The 17,714-nt window shown below is 37.4% G+C and overlaps 1 protein-coding gene across 3 annotated transcripts in view; it reads left to right on the top strand.

The window, feature by feature from the left end:
• The window catches only part of KCNQ1 (potassium voltage-gated channel subfamily Q member 1), a 507,180-nt gene that overhangs the window by 465,326 nt on the left and 24,140 nt on the right, over positions 1 to 17,714 (top strand). For all 3 annotated transcript variants that reach the window (XM_053720436.1, XM_053720437.1, XM_053720435.1), the window contains 2 exons: positions 14,512 to 14,606; positions 14,848 to 14,894. In XM_053720436.1, coding sequence (XP_053576411.1) covers positions 14,512 to 14,606; positions 14,848 to 14,894 — 142 coding nt within the window. The remainder of the gene's footprint in view (positions 1 to 14,511; positions 14,607 to 14,847; positions 14,895 to 17,714) is intronic.

Here is a 17,714-nt window from a genome sequence, read left to right as displayed (position 1 = left end):
CAAATATAAAGAACCATGACAAATAATTAAATTCAAACATAACATTAACATAATATTGTCAAAACAAAGTGGATATTTGGGACCTTCTGCAAATTAAAGTCTGATAAGTAAATACAATTAATCATGTTTAGATTGTCCTTATTTGTGTTTACCCAGAACTACCAATAGTTTTGGCTGTATTAAATTACATATGTTAATATCAAAAATGTAGAGTACATGTGGTTGAATAATTTAAAAAATAAATAAATATATATATATCTATATATATATATACACTATTCTCCAGGGTAGCCAATTACTCTAAACTGGATTATTCCCAGTAACTGATCATATCATATCTTGAGTTGAGGCCATTGGGTACCCTGGTGTCAAGCGTAAAAATCCAAAAAAAAAAATTCCCTTTTGGCTAAGAGTTGGTCAATATCCCCACCTCTTTTGGGCATTATTACTTTTATTAATCGCGCACAATTTGAATGAGTTCAAATTTCCGTTGTGTTTAGTAACAAAATGTTGGTCCAATGGGGTAGATGCTTTACCAACATTAAATGTAGATAAATGTTCCCTTATTCTGGATCTCATGTCTCTTGACATGAGACCTATGTACTGCAAATTGCAAAGGGAACAAGTGATTAAATAAATCACGTAGTTGGGGGTGCAATTGAGGCATGATTTAATGTCAAAATGTTTACCATTGGCTGTAGATATAAACTGGTAATCTGTGCATATTCACAAGGCCTGCACCTGCTACTGCCACACTTATACATTCCAAAATGCCTCAACCAAGAACTGTTGTTACTTGGCAAACTTTTTAATTGTGTAGGTGCCAGTATACTCCCCAAAGTTCTGGTCTTTTTATAGGAGCATTTAATGCCTTTATCTACTACTTTGACCAGAAGGTCATCTGCATCCAAGACGGAAAAATGTTTTTTCACTATCTTGCAGATCTGTTGGTACTGTGTAGTACTGAACTCTGTTACGAAAAATACCCCATTGAAGCTATCCTTTTGTTTCCCTTGCTTCTCATCCAAAAGATGTTCCTTTGGGGTAGACTCCACTGATCACCTTGCTCTGGATATATCGTAACTTGGATACTTTCTTTCTTTAAGTTTGTTAGTGAGTTCCTTAGCTTCCCTGTCAATATCTGAAAAATAGGTACAATTCCTTTGCAACCTAGTGAATTGTCCTTTAGCCACTGCAAATCTAGTTTGCTTAGGGTGACAACTGTTACCGTGTAGCAGTGTACTTCCCTGATATGGGCTTGTGGTACACTCTGGTGGATACTTTCTCACCATTGTCCCCCCTCAGGGTTAGGTCATCAATGTACCTCTTATATAACTTAATCCGATTCCTGAATGCATTTCTGTCTCCAAAGATGCAGCCCAGCTCCCACCAACCTAAATATAGAAAAGCAATAGTAGATGGCGCTGGTCTTTGAGGAACATCAATTTCTCTAATGATAAAGAGAAACAAGGCTTGTTGTGTATGTTAAAGCCAAATAAATAAGGTGCAGTATACTCACTCCTTAAAATGCATGAAATCAGCTTGTTTGGAGTGTCTCCCTCTAGTATTGGGTAATGGTACTCCAGGGAGGTTTCAATACAACTGAGAGTGAAATGGAAACTCCATGAACAGTATGCAAAACTGATGGTAACAAAATAAGTAGTAACTTACTTCATTAGTAGAGAAAATCCGGCCGTCACAGCAAAAAAGAAAAAAATCTTCCAATAGCATAAAAGATATATTTATTAGAGCTAATAAATATATCTTTTACGCTATTGGAAGATTTTTTCTTTTTTGCTGTGACGGCCGGATTTTCTCTACTAATGAAGTAAGTTACTACTTATTTTGTTACCATCAGTTTTGCATACTGTTCATGGAGTTTCCATTTCACTCTCAGTTGTATTGAAACCTCCCTGGAGCACCATTACCCAATACTAGATTTCACTGAAACTTTGGAAATTGTTTACAATGGGCAAGGCCAGTTCCTCTGTGGTATCCATGGTAATATCCTGACCCCCAAAATGTTTATGTAATATAAGATTCCTAATTATACGATTCACGTCTAAAAGGGTTTGGAATATGTTAAAACTGGTGGTAGGGGAAAGCCTAATCCTAATTCTAGTACACTGTATTGTTCCTTGGTGAAACTTTCAGAGGAAAGATTGATAACACTACTTTTCACTATTTGTACTTTGTCTGTGGGCGACTGCCCCTGAGTACATATCTCCCCTGTGCATTCCGAGTTTCCTTCCCTCCATCTACCTGATCTTGGGCCTGTGGAAAAACCTGTTCAAGGTCAGTGCATGGGGTATTGGCAATATTGGTGTTAGTTGTAGGGGGGAGGAAGATTGGAAATTTGTTGTGATTGGTAGTGAGTTCCCTGCTCTACTTTGTTAACCACTAGCTCACCTGAAGGGGTACTATTGTTTTTTAGAATTCCTGGGGTAGAGGACGCGGAGGCAGGGGCCTGGACGTAGTCCTATTGCTATCATCCGAAGAGTATTCTGTGTCACTCTCTGTAAAAGATACATTTCTGGATGATGATCTACGTCCACGATTACCTCTGCGTCCACGATTACCTCTTCTCCGGTTCCCTGGGAACTGTTTTCTCCTAAATTCACCTTGCTGCTTGCGGTTACAAATATATACTGAACTAGTCTGGTAATCAGACCTATCCATTAAGAATTTGGAGTGTTTGTTCTCCATGACCAAGCTTTTGCCTCTTGCTACCATACCCCCGAGTACAGTGTAAAATCTCCCAAATTGGGGTTCACTTATCCATCTCAATTTGTAAGTCAATAATTTATTTTTTAACAATAATTAGCTGTTTGGATTTATAGTCTCTCAACATTAACATAAGTCTTGATGAGCACTCAGATAATGTTATTCCAATCATTAATGAATCCCTTCTCTTCTGGATCAACATCGAATGTAGGGAATTTATATACCCTCAAGTCCCTGGGAATCATTTTCTCCTCCATATATTTGTCATAAGATCAAATGTCCCATTGTAGTTTACATTATTTTAATAGTAAAGTCTCCATGGCCTCAAAGAGGGAACTTAACGATAAAATCCCTTTATCATCTAAGAAGATGTGCTTATATTCCAATATATCATTGTCTCTAGCAGTAGTAGGCAATAATGGAAAAAAAGTCTTTATTGATCTCATTAGTATTATCTTATCTTATCTTGTGCTGCAGCCTCCATAATGCAGAGGAACCATTTCCAAAAGGAGCTATATAACACTTTCAAGATACCTCCAGATGGTATCGTAGCAATTAAATATAAGAAACGGACAGAATGTGAGTGCAATAGCTCAAGTATATAACAGTGTCCACACTATTTTTGTTTCCAAGTGTACTCTCTAAACACTCAACTCCCCTTTAGGCTATACAACATCTGTTGCTAGCAAGTAATGAAATTCAGTTTCTTCTTACCGCTCTTCGGGTGTTATACCCTGTGATTTTTTCGTGTCCTGGACTACTGCTGCAGTGCAGAGCTTGCCCGTATCTCCATGGGATGCAAACAACGGTCTGCTCTCCTGCTCTTGCCAATGTCAGCGCGTGTAACCGCTTCCGTCAAAAAAAATAAAATGATATTTTCCAGATATATTAGTGTCACTTCTGATTGACCTAACCTGTATCTTGCTGGAGACACTGTTTTTGTCACTCTCTGGATCATAAAAATCACTGTAGGGCACAGGCTTAACTACCCCCCCCCCCGTATCTTGTTGCACCAAGTGCAGATAAAAAAGCCAATAACCCATAAGTCTGATTCTTTTAGACATTTCTGATACAGGGTTGTAGATAGCAGAGAAGAAAAGCAAAGGAAAATTTAACCACTGACATGCTAAAATCACAAGGCCTTCATGACAGCATATTACTAAAGAGGATATTACAGGGGCAGTAAAGGTTTACACTTGTATAATGTATCTGAAAAATTCTAACACATACATTTATATATGTTGTTTTGCAGAAGAAAACCGTAAGTAAAAGCACAGTTTAAAGTATAGTTTAGTACGACCATGGCAACGTTGCACATAGAATATTTTAGATGTGTCAGTGGGTAATACAATCAGATGCCGTACTATCTCCCCCAAAGAAAGACAGAGCAAGCTGTCACTTTTAGATGTTTCTGTTCCTTACTTGGTGGATTGCATGTCAGCAGGAGCTCTCTCTCCCTATCTTTTGGGCAGGCTGTACAGCAACAAATACCTTAATAGCTCTGATATAAACAAGTGAATATTCTGCAACACACCTCAATAGCTCTGATATAAACAAGTGAATATTCTGCAACACACCTCAATAGCTCTGATATAAACAAGTGCATGTTCTGCAACACACCTCAATAGCTCTGAAATAAGTGAATGTTCTGCAACACACCTCAATAGCTCTGATATAAACAAGTGACTGTACCGTAACACACCTCAATAGCTCTGAAATAAACAAGTGAATGTTCTGCAACACACCTCAATAGCTCTGATATAAACAAGTGACTGTACCATAACACACCTCAATAGCTCTGAAATAAACAAGTGACTGTACCATAACACACCTCAATAGCTCTGAAATAAACAAGTGAACGTTCTGCAACACACCTCAATAGCTCTGAAATAAGTGAATGTTCTGCAACACACCTCAATAGCTCTGATATAAACAAGTGACTGTACCGTAACACACCTCAATAGCTCTGAAATAAACAAGTGAATGTACTGTAGCACACTTCAATAGCTCTGATATAAACAAGTGAATGTGCTGTAACACACCTCAATAGCTCTGATATAAACAAGGGAATTTTCCACAACACACCTCAATAGCTCTGAAATAAACAAGTGAATGTTCTGCAACACAGCTCAATAGCTCTGAAATAAGTGAATGTTCTGCAACACACCTCAATATCTCTGATATAAACAAGTGACTGTACTGTAGTACACTTCAATAGCTCTGATATAAACAAGTGAATGTGCTGTAACACACCTCAATAGCTCTGATATAAACAAGTGAATCTACTGTAACACACCTAAATAGCTCTGATATAAACAAGTGAATGTGCTGTAACACACCTCAATAGCTCTGATATAAACAAGTGAATGTGCTGTAACACACCTCAATAGCTCTGATATAAACAAGGGAATTTTCTACAACACACCTCAATAGCTCTGATATAAACATGTGAATGTGCTGTAACACACCTCAATAGCTCTGATATAAACAAGTGAATGTGCTGTAACACACCTCAATAGCTTTGAAATAACAAGGGACTTTTCTACAACCCACCTCAATAACTCTGATATAAACATGTGAATGTACTACAACACACCTCAATAGCTCTGATATAAACAAGTGAATGTATTGCAACACACCTCAATAGACCTGATATAAACAGAGTTTAAAGAAATAGGGGGAATATAAAAAGTGCTGGTTAAATTGGTTTTAAATCAGACAAAAGTTGAAGGCTTTTTTATTTTCTTTAAGTTATGCAAACTAGGGGTAGATTGTATCTAAATCCCATCACTTCAGTTCCCATATTCCATTACACATTCAGGCGTCAGTTAAACTATTTACATGTCTCATTCTTTAAAGCAAACATGTAAAATATGCTGCCCTGGGACATGTCCTTAATTTATTGAATTGTCTCTCTTATCTCTCTATCACTACTGCTGCAGTACGGCAACTGCTCTCTAATGTCTGAATGTCAACTGCATTTATCATGAAAACACAACTCATGTCATTAATCTGGTGTCTGCTTTTCAAAATGAATAGATAACACAAAATATGTGTACAATTTAGCTTGATGGAATCTCATATTACATGGTGGGATTGCCCAAACTGGCGTTAATTATGATTCTTGTACTTTATAAAGCTCAACAAATTCTGCAGCACTGTTCATGGGTTCAAAGAGAAAAACAATGATACAATATTTGTAAGAAAAGACACATATTTTCAGACAAATACAGGAGGAATGGAGGGCCCTAATTCCGTGGGAACTTGCAATACATGATTTAGCCCAGAGAGAGAGAACCAGTTATGAGCAGAGTGGATTAATTTTTAAAATAAAAACTTTTATTGTTCCAGTTATATAAGAAATACATAGATAGATCATGAATTAAGTTATTGGAAGGTGAACTATCTTTAGTTTTATAGGTTAATTTTTTATTAACTTTTCAGCTGTATTTTATTGGGAGGAAAAAAAATAATGATTACTTTAATAATAACAATTTAAATAGTTTTATTTAACTGAAACAATAACATTATATTTAATTTTTACTGCTTGCCCCACCCTCCTCACACTTAGGTAATTGTGCAGATGTATTCCACTCAAAACAATCTTCTATTTAGTGAACTTCTTGAAACTTAGTAAGGGTTAATTCTATGTGCATAGATTTGCAGGGGAGCAATGGCAAAATAGGGACAGTAAAGTAAAAATTAAACTTTAATAATTCAGATTGAAATTGCATATTCTAACAACTTTCCAATTTACTTCACTTATCTAAGACTAGTTTACAAGGGGCGTGCTAACTGTAGCTTGCAAGTGATATGGGGTATTTCACAGCTTTTTGCACGCATATTATGAGTTAAAAGTAAATGTGTTCACTTGAGTGTAATCTTATTTTATGTGCATCGGGCTAGCTCAACTTCAGAGCTCTCATAAAGGGTAGTGCTTTAAAAAAAAGTTGCAAAAAGAACAACAAATACATGTAAAAGTACACTTATATAAAATCTGCCCGCTAAATATTATTTTTAAAAATAAGGGCTAGAATACGAGTGGAGTGAAAAAACAAAATTTATGCTTATTTGATAAATGTGTTCCAGGCATGGAGAGCCAACAACGTCATTCCAATTACTAGTGGGATATTCAACTTCTGGCCAGCAGGAGAAGGCAAAGAGCACCCCAGCAAAGCTGTTAAGTGTAACTTCCCTTACCCATAATCCCCAGTCATTCAGCCGAAGGAAAATGGAAAAAGAAGAAACCCAAGGGTGAAAAAGGTGCCTGAGGTTTACTCAAAAAAACTGCCGAAGTTATAATTAAAAGAGAGGGCAGGGTCATGGACTCTCCATGAAAGAAAGGAAAGAAAGAAATGTATTATTAGGTATGCATAAATTTAGTTTTCTTTCCTATGACATGGAGAGTCCACAACGTCATTCCAATTAGTGGGAACCAATACCCAAGCTAGAGGACACGGAATGAACAGGGAGGGATAACAAGGCAGGAGGACCTAAACAGAAGGCACCACCACTTGAAGAACCTTTCTCCCAAAAGAGGCCTCAGCCGAGGCAAAAGTATCAAATTTGTAGAATTTGGAAAAAGTATTCAAAGAGGACCATGTTGCCGCCTTGCAAATCTGTTCCACAGAAGCTTCATTTCTGAAAGCCCAGGAAGAGGAAACAGCCCTAGTAGAATGAGCCGTAAGTCTCTCAGGAGGCTGCTGTCCAGCAGTCTCATAAGTAAAACGAATCATAGTTCTTAACCAGAGAGAAAGAGTAGTGGAAGTGGCCTTCTGACCCTTACGTTTTCCAGAGAAAACTACAAACAGGGCAGAAGATTGCCAAAAATCTTTAGTAGCTTGTAGGTAAAACTTTAGAGCATGCACAACATCCAAGTTATGTAAAAGACGTTCCTTATGAGAAGAAGGATTAGGACAAAAAGAAGGAACAACAATTTCCTGATTAATGTTTTGATCCGAAACCACTTAGGGAGAAACCCCAACTTAGTATGAAGGACGGCCTTATCAGTATGAAAAATAAGGTACAGGGAATCACACTGCAGAGCCGACAGCTCAGAAACTCTGCGAGCGGAATAGATAGCAAGGAGAAACAAAACCTTCCAAGATAACAATTTTAAACGGAACCTGCTGCAAAACTTTAAGAACTAGATTAAGGCTCCAAGGAGGAGCAACAGGTCTAAACACAGGCCTGATTCTGACCAGGGCCTGAACAAAAGCTTGAACATCTGGTAACTCTACCAGACATTTGTGCAAAAGGATAGACAGTGCAGAAATCTGACCTTTCAGAGTACTGACTGACAGGCCATCCTGAAGGAAAGATAAAATTCAGGGAGTCCTCCCCCGACTCCAAGAAGAACCTTTAGCTTCACACCAAGAAAGGTATTTATGCCATATCTTATGATAAATCCTACGAGTAACCGACTTACAAGCCTGAAGCATAATATCAATGACCGCTTCAGAAAACCCACGTCTAGACAGAACTAGACGTTCAATCTCCAAGCAGTTAGCTTCAGAGAATCTAGATTTGGATAGAGGAATGAACCCTGAATTAGAAGGTCCTTCCTCAGAGGTAACCTTCAAGGTGGAAGAGATGACATCATCACCAGATCCGAAAACCAGATCCTGCGAGGCCAGGCAGGAGCTATTAGGGTCACAGACGCTTTCTCCTGCTTAATACGAGCAATGACTCGTGGAAGGAGAGCAAACAGAGGAAACAGGTATGCTAGCCCGAAATCCCGCAGGACCGCCAGAGCATCTATCAGGGCAGCCTGAAGATCGCTTGACCTTGAACCGTACTTTGGAAGCTTGGCGTTTTGATGAGACGCCATCAGATCCAACTCCAGAACCCCCCACCTGAGGGTTATCTTGGAGAACACTTCCGAATGAAGAGCCCTCTCCCCGGGATGAAAAATCTGTCTGCTCAGAAAATCCGCTTCTCAATTGTCCACTCCTGCAATGTGGAAGTGAAATAGTAGACAATCGTGAGCTTCCGCCCACTGCTCTAATTTAGAGTCAGCAGAAGGCTTTTTGTTTTGCTTTCCCTTGTTCCAGGGTTGGCTGGATTTCCAAGTGGACCGGGATTGGTCTGGTTTTAAAGAGGCAGAGGAGGACTTCTGTCCTTTAAAGTTGCGAAATGAACGAAAATTAGAAGTCTGACGACACTTAGGTCTATTCTTCTTGTCCTGAGGTAGGAAAGATCCTTTTCCACCCGTAATCTCAGAAATGATCTCTGCCAGACCAGGCCCAAACAGAGTCTTCCCCTTATAAGGTAAAGCCAAAAGCTTGACATTTGAAGAAACATCAGCTGACCAAGATTTTAACCACAGAGCTCTACGAGCTAGGACAGTGAAGCTAGACAACTTAGCTCCTAGTCTAATTACCTGCATGTTGGCATCACAGATAAAGGTATTGGCTATTTTAAGAGCCTTCATCCTATCTTGGATCTCTTCTTTTGTAGTCTCCTCTGATATCAAATCAGAAGGCATTGCACCAGTAAGATGCTGCTCCCGCAACCGTAGCAATACTTGCCGCAGGTTACCACTTAAGTTCTTGATGGATGTACATCTTTTTTTAAGTAAGCCTCTAGCTTCTTATCCATGGGATCCTTAAAGGAACAACTATCCTCTATAGGAATGGTAGTTATTTTAGCTAGAGTAGAGATAGCTCCCTCTACTTTAGCTTATCCCATTCCTGAGCTATAATTTCAGACATCTTGTCTAGAAAAGGAAAAACATCCTCAGACATTGGAGAATCATAAACTCTATTAAGTTTAGAGGACTTCTTTGGGTTGACAGCTTAAAGCGGAAATTAAGTTCTTAAGATTCAGAAGATTTTTCTCCCATAGTGTCAGAGTCTGAGAAGTATCCTCCTCATCAGACATATGGGAAAGGTTGACCAGCGCAGATTTAGAAAGGTCAGAAACCTTACCAGTAAACAAATGTCTACATTTTCTCCTACGCTTACCCGGTGGAGGAAAAGCAGACCAAGCCACAGATACTGCAGACATTATTTGTGCGGCAAAATCTCCTGGTATATAAACACCCCCAGGAGGAAGACACAGTATTAGAAACAACTAAGGCTTGGGACGTTTGAGGAGAAAGCTGAGGCATGTTACGCACGGCATCATCCTGAGAGACACTTGGCTCAGAAGGGAGTAACTTGTCTTTAAATTACAAAGTCTTTGCTAAGCAAGTGGAACGGCATTGCATAGGAAGGGTAATTTGGGCCTCTTAACAAAGCAAGCACTTATCCATATTAATAGATTGATCCTGAGTCCATACCTATAGAATCAGGTCCCACTAAAAATGACAAACTTATAGTACTTTAGGTACAGTATTATCCCCAAAGATAAAAAGAATAAAATATAAAATAATAGTTACCCTAAAAAGAAACCTCTTAACAGAAAATAAAGTAGGTCAAAACACACAATCCTTCTCATGCTATAGCCCAAGTTACCAATAAAGGGAAGGTAATAATCCCTTATCCTTCATTTCCCTCAGCCAAGTGAACTCTCCTGCCCCTTGGAGGGCAATAACCCCTTAAGTGTCTCACTGTGTTAAATAAATTCAAAGTATGAACATTTTTTTCAACACATAATAGTGCCAATAAAGCTGCCCATAACCATTACCCTCAAACCATAAGGATAATTTCTCCAAAAATAGATCCAGTTGAGGGTTAACCTCAAAAGTGCTGTACTTCAGTACCTAGAAGGCAAAGGGCACTTACCTGTGGATCTAGCTGCCGGGCAGATAACAGCTACTAAGGTGTGACCAGTAATCCTCCCTGTCAGGGACCTGTAGTAAAAGAAAGAACAGAGTAAGCAACCCTGGCTTTCTGCAAAGGGGTAGCAAAAGTGTTAGAAGTAAAGCAAAGACTACCTCGCCACCTTAAAAGCCACCAGTACTCTTAGGAAAGAGATTGATGTAGACACAGCTAGACCCCAATCCTTGCTTGCAGGGAAAAGTACCCATAAAAAGATTAAATATCTTCAGACACCGTCTTCGCACATCCTCCATTGACAGAGGCAAAGAGAATGACTGGGGATTATGGGTAAGGGAAGTTACACTTAAAGGGACAGTATACTGTAAAATAGTTTTTCCCTTAATGTGTTTACAATTGCTTTTTTTACCAACTGCAGAGTAAAAAAAATATGAAAATTAGCTTTTTAAGGTTTATTTGTGTATATTAAAGCTCTGATTTTGTGTTTTGAAGCCACAACCTAATAAAATGGGTTGAACTTGTAGGTATAATCAGATCTCATTACTTTATCACATTGTGTACATATACATGCTTCTGTTTCTTATATCTGTCCATAAAACAATCAGGAATACTTGGAGAGAACAATGGAAAATCAACATTGTATTATCTTATCTCTGCTATATCCCACTGGGAGTGTAATTTCTTCTGCTGGCTGTGTTTACAAAGCTTATCTATAGCTTGGACTTGCGGCCACAAACTTTCAGAATAGGTGGGGATACCATATGCTAAATCAACTATTTCAAATGCCAATATAAGGGTAAAGGAGCTACTTGTAAACAATTTAATACACTCCAGCAGGTAAAGTGGATCATTGGGAACAAATTAAAGGGGAGAAATATTTTGAGTAAACTGTCCCTTTAACAGCTTTGCTGGGGTGCTCTTTGCCTCCTCTTGCTGGCCAGGAGTTGAATATCCCATTAGTAATTGGAATGACGTTGTGGACTCTACATGCCATAGGAAAGAAATATCGCTTTGCGAGCACGATATTTGCGCTCCACTCAGTAATACCAGCACACGCAAGTGTGCGCTGGTATTACAAGTTAGGTGCAATGCGAACATGTTATTTCTGTAGACACAAATTCACAGTTATGAGAACTACAAAACCAATAATATGTGATAATATCTTCAAAAAAGAAAAATTGTCAAAAAGTAATCTTACAGAAACCTCTGGGAGAGCGTAACATGGATTAATGGAATTAATTTAACAAAAAGTATTAAAAATTATATCCATAAATATACAACCTCATGGTACAAAATAAAAAAAAACTAATCATCCTTATTTCTGGATGCATAGGCTTTGGATTATAATGTATATTAGATAGAAAACTATCTTTAAATAGATTTTTCCTCAAAACACATTTTATTTAAACAAAATTCTATTTAAATGTAAAAAAAAATTGATTTCAATAAAAAAAAATCATTGATTTTTATCCACCCTGGTTATGAGTGACACAGAAGTGATACAACTGCAAGTATATTAGTATATACTTCAAGTATATATTTGCACTCCATTTGTAATACCAGCCCACGCAAATGTGCGCTGGTAATATCAGTAGAGCGCAATGCGAATGCAACCTCACATTCGCATTGCACGGAAGCTTTGCATTCACGAGAGCACTCTTTCATGGGCTACAATGGGAACCTTCTTCTCATGCTGTGAGACACAGCAGAGAACCTAGCACAGCGAAGGGGAAAGTCGCGCAACGATGGGCTGTAAATTTAAAATATATTTGAATATAAGCATATACACATATATATATTTATAGGAATAACACAGTCCCCATAGACCGCAATGTAAAGGCACTTTTTTACAGCCGTTCACTTTAACCCCTTATAATTGCTTTGTGCAGTTATATATATATTTTTTTAAATGGTCATAATTTTTAATAATAAAAGTTAACAAAACTCTTTATTTTGGGGGCAGATGGAGGACCTTTTTTAATTTAACCAGAGATTTGACCGCTGGTTAATTTTTTGAACGCAAATTGCTACCACAAGCTTGCGGTAGCATTAACCAGCCACTTGTAATGGCTGGTTATGTAACGTGCACCTGTAAACGGGAGATTTTGCCTGTTTACAGGTGCACATTAAATTTGTGCTTCACTTGTAATTTAGCCCATTATTGGGATTGCAGATCACAATACTATATCATTTTACCATGACGGCTCTAGGGACAGAAACCTCCGTGTTAAATAAATATTAGCTGAAAAAAGCACTGTGCTGGCTTCTCAAAAGGGATATTTTACAGTCTGGAAAAGGAGAGAAGAATACGTTTTCTTGATATCCTAAAATGTAATTCTCTGAAGACTCAAAATTGAAAGTCATCTACTTTTTTTCTTAAATAATTATTTATTTAAAGCATTATCTAAGCACCTACAAAGTGAGTAATGTAAAATTAAACAAGTGGTACATAGAAATAAAAAAAAAAAATGTTTTCATTTGAAAGCATTAAAGGGACAGTAAACATTTTATATAAAATGTTTAGTTATGCATAATGAAACAATTTTGTAGTATGTTATTTATTTTGTTCCCTTTTCATGTAATTTAACTCTGAAAATTAAGCAATTTCTGATTCTCAGACCTTAAAATGCACCAGCTGACTTCTAAAGGCTAACTGTGCTACATATATGTTCCTAATGGCTTATTAAGATAACAACTGCAAAACAATGTACTTTATACCAACTTTATGACCATGACTTCTACATACTAAAGCCAAGATTGGCTCCTCCAAATAAGGCAAAGGATGTATAGAGTTTGGCTACTGTTAAAAAAAAATAAGAATTGTCTGATATGTTATTCTATAGCAACACAACAGAAATGTCTTGTAATTACATATAGTTTACTGTCCCTTTCAAGTCTATCCTATGAGAAACAATGTATCAACGTTCTTTATAAGAAGAGGAAATCATTTTTTTAAAAAGGGTGAAAATAGATGAAAAAAACAATAAAGCAAAGTTCCAAAGGATCCAATGCTTAAAAAGAAGCTAGCGATTAGGCCCAGTATGTAACTATTGCCGATTCAGAAGAGTTTCATTTACTTGCGGTATATGGAATCAAGTATCATTTATTTATGCTTTAAAATGGACTTAGATGTTACTTCCTGCAGGCCATTGTGACAGTATAGCTTCATAAATTTCTAGTTTGTGTTAGCAAATATAATGAGAATGCTCGTGTGTTATTATTTGCTGAACTTGTGCTCTGTAGGCTTCATGTGAAGGGGAAAGTCATCAGCTGTAACATAATATAATGTGTACACTGTATCTAATGGTCGTAACATTTTATTTTAAAGTGTATTTTTTTCTGTTATAATCTGTTGACAATTTATTGAATGATAATACATTTAGGGCTGTTTTTTCCGTTTGTGTTTGGGACTGTGCGTGTGTTGTATCCTAGGAGAAGAGAGACCACAGCCCCCCCCCCCCCCCCCGTAAGAAGGAATGGCCATGAAATATTTTTTTTGACATACCATTCATAACTGTGCCTTTCATCTTAATATCTGCTAAAATGTGTTTACATTAAATGTTACTGTTGCTGTTTTTTTTATAAGAAAACAAGGGATCTGATGTCCTATTATCTCACATGATGCACCTTAGCATACCCGTGTTATTGCAGTGCTTCAATCAGAATTCTTTCTACACTTTGCATTAGCACGGTTAGCTTTAAAAACATATATGTACCGTGCTTTGTGAATCATTTTCTTACTACAGCTATACAGCTCTTGATTGAATGGCAAAAAGATTGATTACAGGCCTCTGCCTATGCATGATAAATGTATGCGTGTTCAAGACTTCTTATAATGCTATTGTTAAGTAAAAACAAAATGATGCATAGTTTTAATGATTAAAATACAGTTTTGCAAGTGATATAGAAACTGTTGGAATTCTGTGTACATTTTAAATTTACTGAGAAAAAAATGCACATAATATGTAATTTCGCAAGTTTAATTTTTAAGAAAACAAATGTAGTTTCAAGCATTCAACACGCGATTCAAGCCTGATTTATAATAATACTATATTTTCCTTTCTAGCAAGCAAGAAAACCCTATGACGTGCGTGATGTAATTGAACAGTATTCTCAGGGTCACCTTAACCTGATGGTCCGAATCAAGGAGCTGCAGAGAAGGTTCTGTACATGTCACTGTATTGTAATAATCATCAGAATTCATTGTTCCCTATAATTGCACTGCAATCCTACAACAAGCAGAAAAACATCATTAGAGTTGATTCCTAATAAAACTAGCTGTCATGTTAATTTTTTTCATGAAATAAGAATTAAAATACAATGTTACAATTAACTATAGGGACGTTGCTATTACTTAAAATCAGTAGCTTAAATGCCTTTTTAAAATGACTTTTCTTTACAGGTTAGACCAGTCTTTGGGAAAACCCTCTCTGTTTCTCTGTGGATCAGGTATTTATATCTATTTGTTTTCCTAAACCATTAAAGTCTTTAATTTATTAAACAGACATGACATAAGCTGAAACTGTAAGAAACATATAATTTTCTACTTATATTAATTGTGTTTTTAAATTATTGTTTTAATTAATGTATTACAGCTGTTTGTGTGTAGTTGACTTGGGTCCTACCTAAACTTAACTTTGTGAAAAAAACGATAATATCTAGCTCTTACCCCTCACTCACTGGCAAGTATACTTGTTACCCTCTCTCTAAAGGGTTACTAAAAAATGGACGCTAAAGAATTATGAAATGTACAGTGGCGCTTTTTAGAAACAAGGCTGGAGGGGTTACTTGTAGCAATAATAAAGAGTGACTTGATTAAAAAACAACTTTAATAAGTCTTATAATAATAACTTTAAAATATGGCAAGGCACCCTAAAATCCAATAGCCATTATTGACATAAAAACCTTCATAATACTCTGAACATATGTTCAAAAACTAAAACCAGACGTTTAAAATAGAAACTGAGGTGCAGCTCTATAAAACATTACAAGTTCATATTGCACTTGAAAAAGTAGAAAGGGTGGAACAAATTCTCTGTTCCCTCAATAGTAAAAGTTTCAGATATTTATAAGCGTTAGTTGATCCAAATTTCAATGTAACTGTTCATTTGTTTAGCCTGTGCTCAAGTTGCAAATGGATTATCTCTCCAGGAGAATATTGTCTTAATATATACTCTCGGTATAGTACATACTCACAGGTTGCAGTTTAGTGGAATTCTCCCACCGTAAACATTCGGCTGTATACCGCAGTATGAAGAAGCCTTTTTCTTTCAGAATACCTCCCAGTGTCGATTGCCATCCAGAGTGATATCTTGGGTGCACACCTCCGATCACTTCCCAGTTACTATCACATAGGGGGAGTGGCTTTATTCACTTAGTCAGACACCCTCAGATGTTAACCATCTTCTGAGGCAATTCCTCAGCCATGCCTCCTCAAAGGTTCTGACATCAGGGAGTTCCGTATTCCTTTAGTACCTCAGACTTTGCTGGTCCTTTAGGATCCTAATTTTGATAACAAGATCCTTAATGTCGCTGTGCTCTTTCACTGATTTAAGTACAGTTTTAGCTATCTTGAAAAAGCCCGGTTGGGTGAAACGCATTGAGTGGGAGAAGCAGAGTCTGATTGACTTGTATTTATCACATAGTGCAAGTGCGGTACACATTTGAGAAAACTAAATCTATATGTTTATACACATAGTTATGTTTTTATGCTATATCATTTTATTCCCATTTTATTATGTGCCTCCATCACAGGCGTGTACTCTCTAGAAATAGTCTTATATCTTTTCTAGCCCTGTTAAGGTACAATTTACAGAAGTGTTATTAACCCTTTTCAGCACTACACACTGTTGCCAGTTTGCTAGAGGGTTTACATTAAAGGGACAGTCTAGTATAAATTAAACTTTCATTATTCAGATAGGAATTTTAATCAACTTTCCAATTTACTTTTATCATCAAATTTGCTTTTGTCTCTTGGTATTCTTAGTTTAAACTAAACATAGGTAGGCTCATGTGCTAATTTCAAAGCCTTTGAGGGCTGCCTCCTATCACATGCTTTTTAAATCTCTTTTCAACACAAAGAGACAGAAAGTACACATGGGCCATATAGATAACACTGTATTCAGGCACAGGGGGTTATTTAAGATTTAGCAGAAAACAATACTAAATTTAAGACAATAGATAATAAACAGGCACAGTCATGTGATCAGGGGGCTGGAAGAAGGTTCCTAGGTATAAGGTAATCACAGAGGTAAAAAGCATATTAATGTAACTGTGTTGGTTATGCAAAACTGGGGAATGGGTAATAAAGGCATTATCTATCTTTTTAAAACAATAACAATTCTATGGTAGAATGTCCCTTTAAAGTTTAACTGTCTTGCCTTGTCACAAGCATTTGCTAGGCACTTACCACAAATGACAATGCACAAGCTGCACTGTTTGTATTAAAGGGACAATCAACCCACCATTTTTCTTTTATGATTCAGGTAGAGAATACATTTTTAAACAACATTCCAATTTACTTCTATTATCTAATTTGCTTTATTCTTTAGATATCCTTTGTTGAATAAATATCAATGCACATGAGTGAGCCAATCATACGAGGTATCTATGTGCAGCCACCAACCAGCAGCTACTGAGCCTATCTAGATATGCTTTTCAGCAAAGTATATTACAAGAATGAAGCATATTAGATAATGGAAGTAAATTCGTCTCACAGAAGTAGACGGAGTCGCAGACTTGGACCCCTGGTTTGCATCCTTCCTAGAGAACAGACCCCAGAAAGTGAAACTAGGCCCTTCAAGGATCACCCCTGTTGCCTATGCTCTTCAATATCTACTTCCGCCCACTCCAACCAGAACTTGCTCTATAACTCCTACGCCGATGACACTCAACTCTACCTGCACATCACCAACAAGAAAGACCAATAGCACGCCCTGGAAAACTGCCTCTCATTGATCGATGAGTGGATGACTGAGAGCTCCCTCAAACTCAACGGATCCAAAACAGAATTCCTCTTCCTCCACGCAAACCGAAACAAACAGCACAGCATAACATCCAACCCACCTACCATCCTCGGACAAACCATCACTCCCAGTGCCAAAGCCAAAAGCCTTGGAGTCATCTTTGACTCAGACATGACAATGGTCGCACAATTAGGATAAGTAGTCAGCGGATCTCACCACCTTCTTCGCCTACTACGTCGACTAATCCCCTTCATCCCTGATGGAGACACTGCAGCTGTAGTTGGAATGATCATCAACTCCCGAC

This window comes from Bombina bombina, chromosome 7 (genome assembly GCF_027579735.1).
Source record: "Bombina bombina isolate aBomBom1 chromosome 7, aBomBom1.pri, whole genome shotgun sequence".
NCBI lineage: Eukaryota > Metazoa > Chordata > Amphibia > Anura > Bombinatoridae > Bombina > Bombina bombina.
Note: the sequence above shows the minus strand (reverse complement) of the source record. Positions and strands in the feature narration are given on the sequence as shown.